This window comes from Pituophis catenifer, unplaced genomic scaffold (genome assembly GCF_029215685.1).
Source record: "Pituophis catenifer annectens isolate HBS135680 unplaced genomic scaffold, rPitCat1.0.hap2 SCAF_15, whole genome shotgun sequence".
NCBI lineage: Eukaryota > Metazoa > Chordata > Lepidosauria > Squamata > Colubridae > Pituophis > Pituophis catenifer.
In genome coordinates this window covers 20088200-20099808 of record NW_027256895.1, presented here as the reverse complement: position 1 = coordinate 20099808, position 11609 = coordinate 20088200, and the positions used below count along the sequence as shown (strand labels likewise).

The 11609-nt window shown below is 39.6% G+C and overlaps 1 protein-coding gene across 1 annotated transcript; it reads left to right on the top strand.

Moving 5' to 3' along the window:
- Positions 1-931: 931 nt before the first annotated feature.
- Positions 932-8277, top strand: LOC139324555 (vomeronasal type-2 receptor 26-like). The gene is made up of 6 exons (XM_070954267.1): positions 932-1269; positions 1871-2156; positions 3473-4324; positions 6424-6651; positions 7161-7287; positions 7379-8277. Exons 1-6 carry the CDS (start codon positions 932-934, stop codon positions 8275-8277), a joined length of 2730 nt encoding a protein of 909 aa, XP_070810368.1.
- The last annotated feature ends 3332 nt before the right edge of the window (positions 8278-11609 follow it).

Sequence of the window (11609 nt, the reverse complement as noted above, 5' to 3'; positions counted from 1 at the left end):
ATAGAACATGTTATATTGATGATGTTTATACCAGATTAAAACACTCTGGTATTTCATCTCAACAGTCCATGGGCTGTGTGGCATTGATCTTAGGTGGCTACTTTCAGAACCATACAGCCCTGCAAAAAAAAGTCATTCGAGAACTCTGGAAGGCCTCAGATCTTTTCAAAATAGGAGGATATGTTTAGTCTGGTGGGGTATAGGAATCAGGCCTAATAAGGCCTGAGAGGACACAATGGGATTGGGAAAAGGCCTATTGATACCCAAGACATGGGAAGTATGGGGCATCTTGGGTGTAAGGGAGGCCATAGGAGGGCCGGGGCAGGCAGGTCTGGGTCTGTAATAGACATCCAACAGCCTCCCCACACACATAGGCAACCCCCCCGCTCCACTTAACCTGCACATTTGTTTACATTTTATTGGGGAGAGCAGGAATGGGGTTATTAGGTGACATGTTTCATCTAATGACTGCTGCAACATGGGACTGCAATGGGCAGGTTTCATTAGGGTCGTATCTTGAGGACTACCTCAATTGGAATTGAATGGAATGGAATGGAGAGTAGCGAATAGATAGAAAGATATTTTAGTGTAGTGTAGTGTAATGTAAAAATAGAATAGAGAACAGAATATAACAGAGCAGAATGTATCTCTATCAATGCCTATACACATATATTTACATTGGTATTTTGCTTTATGGAGCTAATGCTTTTATTTTTCTCTGGTGACTCATCAGTCCCTCCTCTGGAGGCTTTGCATGTTTTGAAGATATTCACGTGTGTGACTGTCTCATTATCATTATGGAATTTGACATTTTGTCCCTTCCTATGGGACCCCATGGAAAAAGTAGGAACCAGCCTTGAAGGATGCTATTTATTGTCCCCATTCCAACCCACTGCTGGGAGCCCCAAAGTCTGTGAGTTGATTTGATAGTATGTTACATTCGCTAGTTTTGTCTGAAAAACATCTCAAGGAGAGAAGTCAGTTTGATCTACTTCAAAGATCTTTTTGCAGACAGAAGCCTTTGTACACAGAAAGAAGACACTCATGGAAGATCTTAGCATTCATAGAATTATTATTAATAGTATTGTCTGAAGTGGTGTGCAAGGATCCAAGTCCTCACTGTGATTTTGATGAGCCTCTTCCTATTCACCACACATATCATCAGCTTGGAGATATTAATATTGCTGGCATTATTTCTGCCTTCTTTGCATCTTCTAATCCCATTGATTTCAGTCAGCATCCTTTTCAGGGATTTCAAGATGGAGTTATGTAAGTACATAATTAATTTATTGTCATGCTCTGGACATTGCAGTTAAACCACAGGATGCTTGAAATGTTTTCCTCTACTGACAATACCTCCAGTAAGAAACATTGTAAATAGAATATCTAGGTGTATTTTAAATGGTTATATTTTACCTTAGTTTCTACGTAAAGTAAAAAGGGGCCAATTCTCCTTTTATAACAAATCACATCTTAATATCTATAAGTAGAGAGAATGTATACCTAAATGTATGAAGGTGCAACTACCAATAAGATGGGGAGAAATATTTCCCATAATAACATTTTTTATTTGATATATCTGCAATTTCCTTCTTGATATAAAACATTAAACATTAGGTTGGATACATTTCTCACCTTTTCAGAAACAGTGCTTGCAATTTCAGCCTATGTTTATCTTTAAAATTACTTCAGTTCCTATAGAGGTATATATGTACTAGTATAATGCTTTGCATTTTCCAGGTTCTGAGTTGAATAGCAAAGATAAAACACTAAAACTCATTCCACAAATGTGTCGTACTAAACGGTTGGAAGTATCATAAGATGAAGCAAACATTTTCTTATGCATTTTGTCTTTATTTATTTTTTACAGAGTAGTTTTTCAGAATTACCAACATATCCTGGCCTTAGTTTTTACTCTAAAAGAAATCAATGAAAATCCTCAGATTCTACCCAATGTCACACTGGGCTTCCAAACCTTTAATAGCAATTTTAGTCCAAGCTTGACTTACTTTGCCTCAATGCTTCTGCCTTTCACTCAGGGAAAATTCATCCCTAACAACAAGTGTGGGATCACAAAAACTTTGGCTGCTGTCATTGGGGCACCTGACATCTCTCTTCACATGGCAGCTATATTGTGCATCTACAAATTTCCTCAGGTAAAGATGAGCTGAAGATATACCTTATTATTTTGCTGTACCTTCCCAGATGTTTGTATTTTCTCTTTCTAAAAAGGAGAGACCTTTCAGATTCCTAGCTATTATTTTTTGCTTGTGTTGGCAGAAAAATCCATCTGGTTAAGTTCCAATCCGGAAGAAAGGTACTTCAAATAAAATGGAGACTGGAGGCTGATTGGAAAGAAAGGTTCCCTTTATTGATGAAGCAGAATCACCAACCACATGTGATTCAGGGACAGCTGACAAAATGGAGTTGAGAATGGATGGGTTTTATACCTTATTTGGGCTTTGTATTTGAGCTTCCTGTTCCTATGCAAGAACATGTCCTTTAATATTCTATTGGCTGTTATCAGATTCCTATGGGGTCATGGCTGGTTCTATAGGCAAAGGGGAAATGCAAATCCTAGGTGCTTCTCTGAGCTAAACCTCTCAACCCTTCTTGACTATATATGTGCAACATTGGAAGAGTAGTGATATACCAACACCAGATAAAGTAATCAATAAAATTATGGAATGTGCGGAATTAGATAGACTCACAAAGGAATTACAAAATAGGGAAGAACATGACTTTTACTTAGTATGGGAAAAGTGGTATAGTTGGTTGAAAGATAGGAAAGAGATAAAGCAATAGGAAGTAAATAAAATGACCAAATATAATGTGATGGAAACAAAGGACAGACATAGGTCAACAAAGATCAATATTAGATAGACAAAAGGGAATGACCAAATAAGGAAGAGTCAAAATACAAAGAGAAATGTATATTATAGTTGCGACAAACTGGACATGTATTGAAATGGATGTTTATATGTTTTTATGTTTTGTACGTTTCATTGTTCTATTTAGTTTGTACTTATAAATAAAAATTGGAGGGAAAAAAAAGATTTTTCCCCATTTCTCCTGCCTTTTTTTTTAATATTTCCCAAAATATTTCATTCTTCTGGAGTGTGTGTGTGTGTGTGTGTGTGTGTGTGTGTGTGTGTGTGTGTGGCTTCCCACACTTGCTAGGATCAGCATAGCAGCATGAATAATTGTACTCTGAACAGATAATGGAGATGTTTGGCACAGAACAACAAACCCCAATTTCAAACACAGAATTAAATTTCAAATTTGAATTATTCATAATGAGATTTATTCCCAGAAAAATATCTTTGTGACATCTTGGTTGATATTCCTAAATAAATACAATTTAGTTGCACAATGTTTTGCTTGGTAAGAACAAGGGCACCGAAAGACTCGAATGTACATAGCTTCAGAGGCTCACATAGACCTTTGCAATTGCATGTTTATCTTCCTGTAGTTGACCTATGGCTCTTCTCCAGTCATGGATAAAGAGATTCAAGCAATTTTCTTCCAACAAATGTTTCCCGATGAATCCCACCAACATAAGGGCCTCCTCCAGCTACTGCTATACTTTAGATGGATTTGGATTGGAATTCTTGTAATGAAGGATGAGAAAGGAGAGAAATTTGTCCAGGAGGTGCTCCCCACATTTTCCAAGCATGGCATTTGCATTGAATTCATAGCAGAGTTCCCAAATGTAGCATTTTACAGTGATTTTACTGATACCATAGATGAAGGACTACATATGTATCATGTTCTCATGAACAGCACAGCCAATGTGATAATCTTATATGGTGAAACTCAGTCCTTAGCAGGTCTGAGAACTTTCCTCCAGTTTTCAGAAGTGGAGGATATACCAAGGAAGAAAAAAATTTGGCTTATAACCGCTCAGACAGATTACACCTCAGTTGCCATTCATAAATCTTGGAATATCCATTTCCTACATGGTGCTTTATCCTTTGCAGTTCACACAAAGGAGGTCCAAGACTTCCAGAAATTTCTTCAAAACCTAAATCTAAACAACAACCCTCAAGATCATTTTCGGAACGATTTCTGGGAACAGGCATTCAATTGCTTCTCTTCAAGCTCAAAAACTGAGACATCTGAGAAAAAATGTACTGGACTGGAGAGGCTTGAGACCCTTCCCACATCTGTGTTTGAAACACACATGAGTGGACAGAGTTACAATATTTACAATGCAGCCTATGCTGTGGCACATGCTTTACAATCTCTATATATGTCCAAATCCAGGGAAACAACAATAGTGAAAAAAGGAAGGAAACATCTTCACAATCAAGTGTTGTGGCAGGTAATCTGTAAGTAGAGTAATGTAGAAACCACCATATCTGTAGTTCCAATATTGCTCTATAAGCTCTAGTGAATAATATTCTTCTGGGCTGTGGCCATTAGGTGAAAAAGTGAGGGTTTACAAAAAGATTAACCAATTGAAATATTTATTTGCTTGTACTAAAATTTTAAATGGAATTCAACAAAATTTCAACTGCATTTCCTAGACTATACTTCTGTCCATGAAATTGTCTGCCTGGCAAGCCCCAAACCAAGAATTATACATGGTGATTCTTCCAAGTTGCTTTCTCTATTATCTTACACTTATATACAATTTCATGCCAGAATAAGCACTCTCCTATCTATATCTACAGTATTCTCTGTGGAGTGGCTATCTTCATGTTCTTTCATTCTTTATCCTTATATCACACCCATAGTACAGGTAGTCCCCCACTTATGAACATTATTGAGCCCAAAATTTCTGTTGTTAAGCAAGACAGTTGTGAGTTATGCTTCATTTTACAATCATTCTTGCCGCAGTTGTTAAATGATTCAGTGCAGTTGTTAAGATATAGAATAGAATAGAATAGAATAGAATAGAATAGAATAGAATAGAATAGAATAGAATAGAATAGAATAGAATAGAATAGAATTCTTTATTGGCCAAGTGTGATAGGACACACAAGGAATTTATCTTTGGTGCATATGCTCTCAGTGTACATAAAAAGACAAGATACACTCTTCAAGAATCATAAGGCACAAAATCCAGTGACAGTCATACAGTACAATAAGCAATCAAATCATACTAGGGAACCATCAATATTAATATAAATCGCAAGGATACAAGCAACAAAGTTACAGTCATGTAGTCACAAGTGGGAGGAGATGGGCAACAGGAACAATGAGAAGACCAATAGCAATAGTAATGCAGTCTAATGTGAATAGTTTGACAGTGTTGAAGGAATTATTTGTTTAGCAGAATTTGGGAAAAAATTGTTCTTGTATCTAGCTGTCTTGGTATGCAGTGCCCTATAGCTTCGTTTTGAGGGTAGAAATTGAAACAATTTATGTCCAGAATGCAAGGGGTCTGTAAATATTTTCACAGCCCTCTTTTTGATTCGTGAAGTATACAGGTCCTCAATGGAAGGCAGGTTGGTAGTAATTGTTAACATGTAACATGGTTGTTAAGCGATTCTGACTTCCCCATTAACTTTTCTTGTCAAAAAGTCACAAAAAGTGACCACATGCCCCTGGGACACTGCAACCATCATAAATATGAGTCAGTTGCCAAGCATCTGAATTTCGATCACGTGACCATGGGGATGCTGCAACGGTGGTAAGTGTGAAAAATGGTTAATAGTCACTTTTTTCAGTGCCCTTGTAACTTCAAATGGTCACTAAATGAATTGTTGTAAATAGAAGACTGCCTGTACTCAAACCAAGTTGCTTTTCAGGGGCTGAATAAAGAGGACCAAGAAAGGATGTTATTTTGACCCTAGTTTTTGTGAGACATACAGTCTGTACTTCCATGGGATGGAAGTATCATAGCTTCAAAAATGTACATTTAAGCCAACGAATCCAGCCTGTGCTTAGTGCAGGATTACAAAGTTCAGCATCTCAGACACTGTTGACCCTACTTCTCTTTGAACACATCCAGTAAAAGAAAGGGCATTGCCTTTGGTCCTCAATTCACATTCCTAACCTCTTCTCCTCAGACATGATTTCTTAGATAGAATACAGTTTCCTAAAAAATATAAAGATATAGATATTTTCCTATTCACAATTCATTAGTGAGGGGTGGGGAAAGGCCGATTTCCTTAGTTTTTTGCTCAATGGCCAGGAATGGGCATCTCACATATTGTAGGCCCATTCCTTAGGTAAATGATGACTGAAGGCATATGATTCCTTTAAGTGAAATGATCCTGAACCCCATCCAGGCTACCATAAATTGATATGTCTTGTGATCATTTTTCTCTCACTTTTGAATATAAAGGGGGACACGATGGCTCAGCAGTTAAGAAGCTGGGCTTATCGACTGGAAAGCCGACAGCCCATTGAACGATGGGGCGAGCTCCTGTTCTCGTCCTAGCTCCCACCAAACTGATTGTCTCTATATTTCAGGTTCATTCTATTCTGAGAAGAATCAGATTCAACAATAGTGTTGGTGAAAAGATCTCCTTTGATAAAAACGGAGAATTCATTGGTGGATTTGATATTATCAACTGGGTCACATTCCCAAACCAGTCCTTTGCAAGGGTCAAAGTTGGGACGGTGGATCCCACAGCTCCAGCAGACAAGTTCTTCAATATTTCTATAGATTCCATCACATGGCCAGTAGGCTTTAATCAGGTTAGCTATTTGAATCTAAACCGATTTGCCTTCCTTTATGTAGCATAAAAATACATTTATTGATGAAAGTCCCAGAGCATCGTCTCTGACTGGGCTAAGTACAAATGTCCTTAGGAAGGAAAAATTATGTGTAGTTGGTATAGAATGTACTCTTTACTTTGGCCCTCTGTTAATTATGGACAATGTTTTTCATGGTTTTGAAGTAAAAGCTGCAAGCCAATGTACTAGATTTCATCAGTCTGGAGATTTCAAAATTCAGAGGCTGAGAAAACCATCGTTAACTAACTAGCACAGAAATTGTCTTTGGAGAATGATGATGATGGTTAAAAAAAGCCATAGATACCAATAAATGTAGATGTTTAATGAATCATTATTTCAGACCAAATGCTTTTATCATATCACTTCTGCTTATTAATCTATTTTTTCCTGCTGATTCTACATTAAAAGTATCTCTCCAAGCACTTCCTTTCCTCTCTGTATCTTAAAAATTCTTCTTCATTCATTGTTAGGCATTACCTTTATCTTTATGTAATGATCCTTGCGAGACAGGACACAGCAAGGCCAAGAAAGAAGGGAAGTTGTTTTGTTGCTATGATTGCCATCTATGTCCAGAGGGGAAAATATCAAAGGAGAAGGGTAGGAAATTTTCAAATATAATGGGACTAAGCGATAAGGGTAAATCATTGTCTATAATGCACCAAATAAATTTAACTGTGTTCTTTTTCAGACATGGATGACTGCTCTCCATGTCCAGAGGATTGTTTTCCGAACCTCCATCAAAATAAGTGCATTCCAAAGCGAATCACCTTTTTGTCCTATGAAGAACCCCTGGGGATCAGTCTGACTATTCTGTCTCTTTATTTTTTATTAAAGACAACTTTGGTAATCACAATCTTCGTAAAACATAAAGACACCCCTATTGTCAAAGCCAACAACCGGAATCTCACTTATACACTCTTAATTTCCCTCTTGCTCTCTTTCCTTTGTGTCTTTCTATTTATTGGAAGACCCGATAAGATTGTATGTCTCCTTCGACAACCAGCTTTTGGCCTCATCTTTTCTGTGGCAGTTTCTTGTGTCTTGGCCAAAACCTTTGTTGTGGTTCTAGCATTCATGGCCACCAAACCTGGTTCCAAATTGAGGAAATGGGTTGGGGGAAGGATGATCAGTTTCATTCTTCTATCCTGCTCCCTTGTTCAAATATGTGTTTGTGCTGCATGGCTGATAACATCTCCACCATATCCAGATTTTGATATGAAGTCAATGTCTGAAGAAGTCATTATGGAGTGCAAAGAAGACTCGGTCATGTTCTACTGTGTTTTGGGCTTTATGGGTTTTCTTGCTCTGCTTAGCTTCTCTGCTGCTTTTCTAGCTAGGAAGTTACCTGACAGTTTCAATGAAGCCAAATTCATCACTTTTAGCATGTTGGTTTTCTGCAGTGTTTGGCTGTGCTTTATTCCAACCTATCTAAGCACAAAGGGAAAGTATATGCTGGCTGTGGAGATCTTCTCCATGATCTCCTCCAGTGCTGGCTTATTGGTGTGTATCTTTTCCCCCAAGTGTTTTATCATTGTGATGAGACCTGAACTGAACAATAAACATCAGCTCATGAAAAGGAAATGTTGACAACTCTTTCCATTTGCTTCATATCCTTTATATGTAGATTTTGGAGACTTGCACAATTAAGATAGAGAACAATGTGCAGCTATATTTGACTTGCTATGTTGCAATATTTACCCTGTCCCTTATATTTGGATAGGGCAGAACTGTTTTTCCTTCTGAAGTCAATTATACATGGGTACCTTAACATACATATATTTAAATAAATAAACAAATAATAGTACAAATTGATTTATTGAAATAAATTCAGTATGTGATGGTAAACTCTGACTACATATATAGGTTAAACGTGAATTATAAATTTGTCTGTGGCTTAATTCATATGAACACAAGAATGTTTATATAGAAAAAGAAATGGGATTAAATACAAATAAGGCTTTTGTTTAAATAGGGAAGGTGTCAACTCGCAAATCATCACTGGCCTGCTTTCATGTTGCTATAGGCCAGGGGGGATGGGAAACCTGCGAAATGGCACAGCAGCCAAAGACAGATGCACATTCCACACTTATCTCTCCCAAGGCTGTAACTCAGGATTACCTGAAGATGCCAAGGGGGAGTGACCTCTACAACCCGCAAAATTGCTCCATTGGTGAATGTGATTGATATCACACCCTGGGGGGAGGGAGGAAACAGGGTCATAATTGGAGCGTAAATTACATAGGGTCAGAGCTGGCTTTACTTGGGAACGTGCTGACATGAAGCTCCTAATAAATAACTGGATTTCTTTTGAAGCTTGGCTCGAGACTCATGATTTAATTAGGGCATCCGTTGGAACCCTGACAGAAGGTCTATGGATTGTTTCTGAAGCAATTGGACAGAAGGATTGGTGCACATCCTGTGTAGTGGTCACCTACAAAATGCTATTGGGTTTCCTTCTTCAGCAGGAGGTTGAAGAAGGAATGCTATTGGCTTTCCTTCCTTTTTGATAGGTAGAAAACCCCGAAGGTGCCCCCCACAACTCTATTGTTTTGTTATTCTGTTAAAGCATGGGGTAAATTTAAAGGATTTTCCAGCTGGCAATGAGGTTTTCTCTTTAGTAGCAAAGACCAATGAAATCTCTGGGACAAAAATAATTGTAGTAAATTCAAATTCCATCGGACATCCAAATGTACCAACTCTCTGCAAAGTAGATTAAACTTCCTGTAAGTGCTCTCTGTGCTGTTTTCGTAAACCTGTTTTTCAAGTTTTTTATTTTTTATAAATGTATCAAATCAGTAAGATTTTCAGAGTTTCATAAATCTGAAATGGGTACTGGATTGAAAGATTGTGGCAAAAACTACCTACTTCCTTCATTGACCACTGCCACTTGCAACTAGTTCTCAAATTACAGTTCCTTAGTTTCAGTTCAAAGATATTACAGACATCTTCAGAGCTACTTAACTCCTGATGGTCAACTCACCCATTCCACAGTCACATGATCACATTTTGAATGCTCAGCAATTGACCCACATTTTTTAGGTGCTTGCAGCATCTTTCAGTCATGCAAGCATCATTTAGGGGGTGTTATTTTTGCTGGAAACCTCCAGTGCTTTACCATGAGCATCATGACTTATGACCAAGAGTCTGCACTCAATTGCAGTCATAGGTTGAGCACTTCCTGTATAAGACCAATGGTTTGATCCCTTGACTAATGGTTTTGAACCAAAGTTGATTTTTTTCCCCTCTGTTATGCAGCCAGTAAACCAATCTTCATTCTGCTGTATGCTTAGCACACTGTCATTTGACTGTTTCCCAATGCAATCTTTGTAAATCAGTATTCTACTGGATACTACTGGAAGCGCGGGAGGACCCCTTGGAGGGTAGAGCTGAGGACTTTGTACAGTATCTGTATGACAAAATCGCTCAGATTCGGGAACACCTGGACTCTGGCTGGGTAGATTCAGGGGGGATGATGGAGGCAGGTCTTGAGAATATTACCTCGGAAGAGTTTGATTCTGTGACTCCCGAAGACGTGGACAGGATACTGGGTAGACTGAGCGCGGCCACATGTTTATTGGACCCCTGTCCCTCCTGGTTGGTGCTGGCCTCCCGGGAGGTTATGCGAGGCTGGCTCCAGGGGATTATTCATGCTTCCTTGAGTGAGGGTGTCTTCCCCACCACCTTGAAGGAGGTGGTGGTGAGGCCTCTCCTCAAGAAGCCTTCCCTGGACCTGGCAGTGTTGGCTAATTATCGTCCAATCTCCAACCTTCACTTTGTTGCGAAGGTTGTTGAGAGTGTGGTAGCGTGACAGCTTCTTCAGAACCTGGATGAATTGGCTTATCTAGATCTGTTCCAGTCGGGCTTCAGGCCTGGGTACAGCATGGAGACAGCATTTTTTAAATCGGCCAAATCTATTTAATTATTTTAATTTTTAATTATTGTTGTGTCTTGTGTTTTTAAATTGGCTGTACACCGCCCTGAGTCGTTCGGGAGAAGGGCGGTATAGAAATAAAATTAATATTATTATTATTATTATTATTATTATTATTATTATTATTATTATTATTATTATTATTATTAGTCACATTGGTCGATGATCCTTGGAGGGCTCGGGACAGGGGTTGCTCCTCTGTCCTGGTCCTATTAGACCTCTCAGCAGCTTTTGATACCATCGATCATGGTATCAGGCTGCACCGGTTGGAAGAATTAGGGGTGGGGGGCACCGTGTTGCGGTGGTTCTCCTCCTTTCTCTCCGACCGGTCGCAGTCTGTGTTGACAGGGGGGCTGAAGTTGACCCCAAGGCCCCTTGTATGTGGGGTGCCACAGGGGTCGGTCCAATCACCCCTTCTGTTCAACATTTATGTGAAGCCGCTGGGTGAGATCATCTGTGGTTTCGGGGTGAAGTACCATCAGTACGCTGATGACACTCAGCTGTACATCTCCACCCCGGATCACCCCAATGATGCCCTTGAAGTGATGTCCCGGTGTCTGGAGGCTGTACAGATCTGGATGGGGAGAAACAGACTCAGGCTCAACCCATCCAAGGCCGAGTGGCTGTGGTTTCCGACGTCCCGATATAGTCAGTTGGTGCCATCACTGACTATTGGGGGCGAGTCATTGGACCCCATGGAGAGGGCTCGCAACTTGAGTGTCCTCCTGGACTCACGGCTGTCTTTAGAAGAGCATTTGATGGCTGTGGCCGGGAGGACTTTTTATCAGGTTCGCCTGATATGCCAGTTGCGTCCCTTTCTGGATCGGGACTCATTACTCATGGTCACTCATGCCCTTGTCACTTCCCGCCTGGACTACTGTAATGCTCTCTACATGGGACTCCCCTTGAGGAGCACCCGGAGGCTCCAACTGGTCCAGAATGCGGTCGCGTGGGGGGTTACTGGAGCGACGTGGCGCTCCCATGTGAC

Excerpts from the sequence above, each read along its gene's own strand:
- LOC139324555 (XM_070954267.1), top strand. The coding sequence starts at position 932 with ATGTTACATTCGCTAGTTTTGTCTGAAAAACATCTCAAGGAGAGAAGT. Across the intron at positions 1,270-1,870 it reads GGATTTCAAGATGGAGTTAT|AGTAGTTTTTCAGAATTACC; the intron begins GTAAGTACATAA and ends TATTTTTTACAG. Across the intron at positions 4,325-6,423 it reads ACAATCAAGTGTTGTGGCAG|GTTCATTCTATTCTGAGAAG; the intron begins GTAATCTGTAAG and ends TCTATATTTCAG.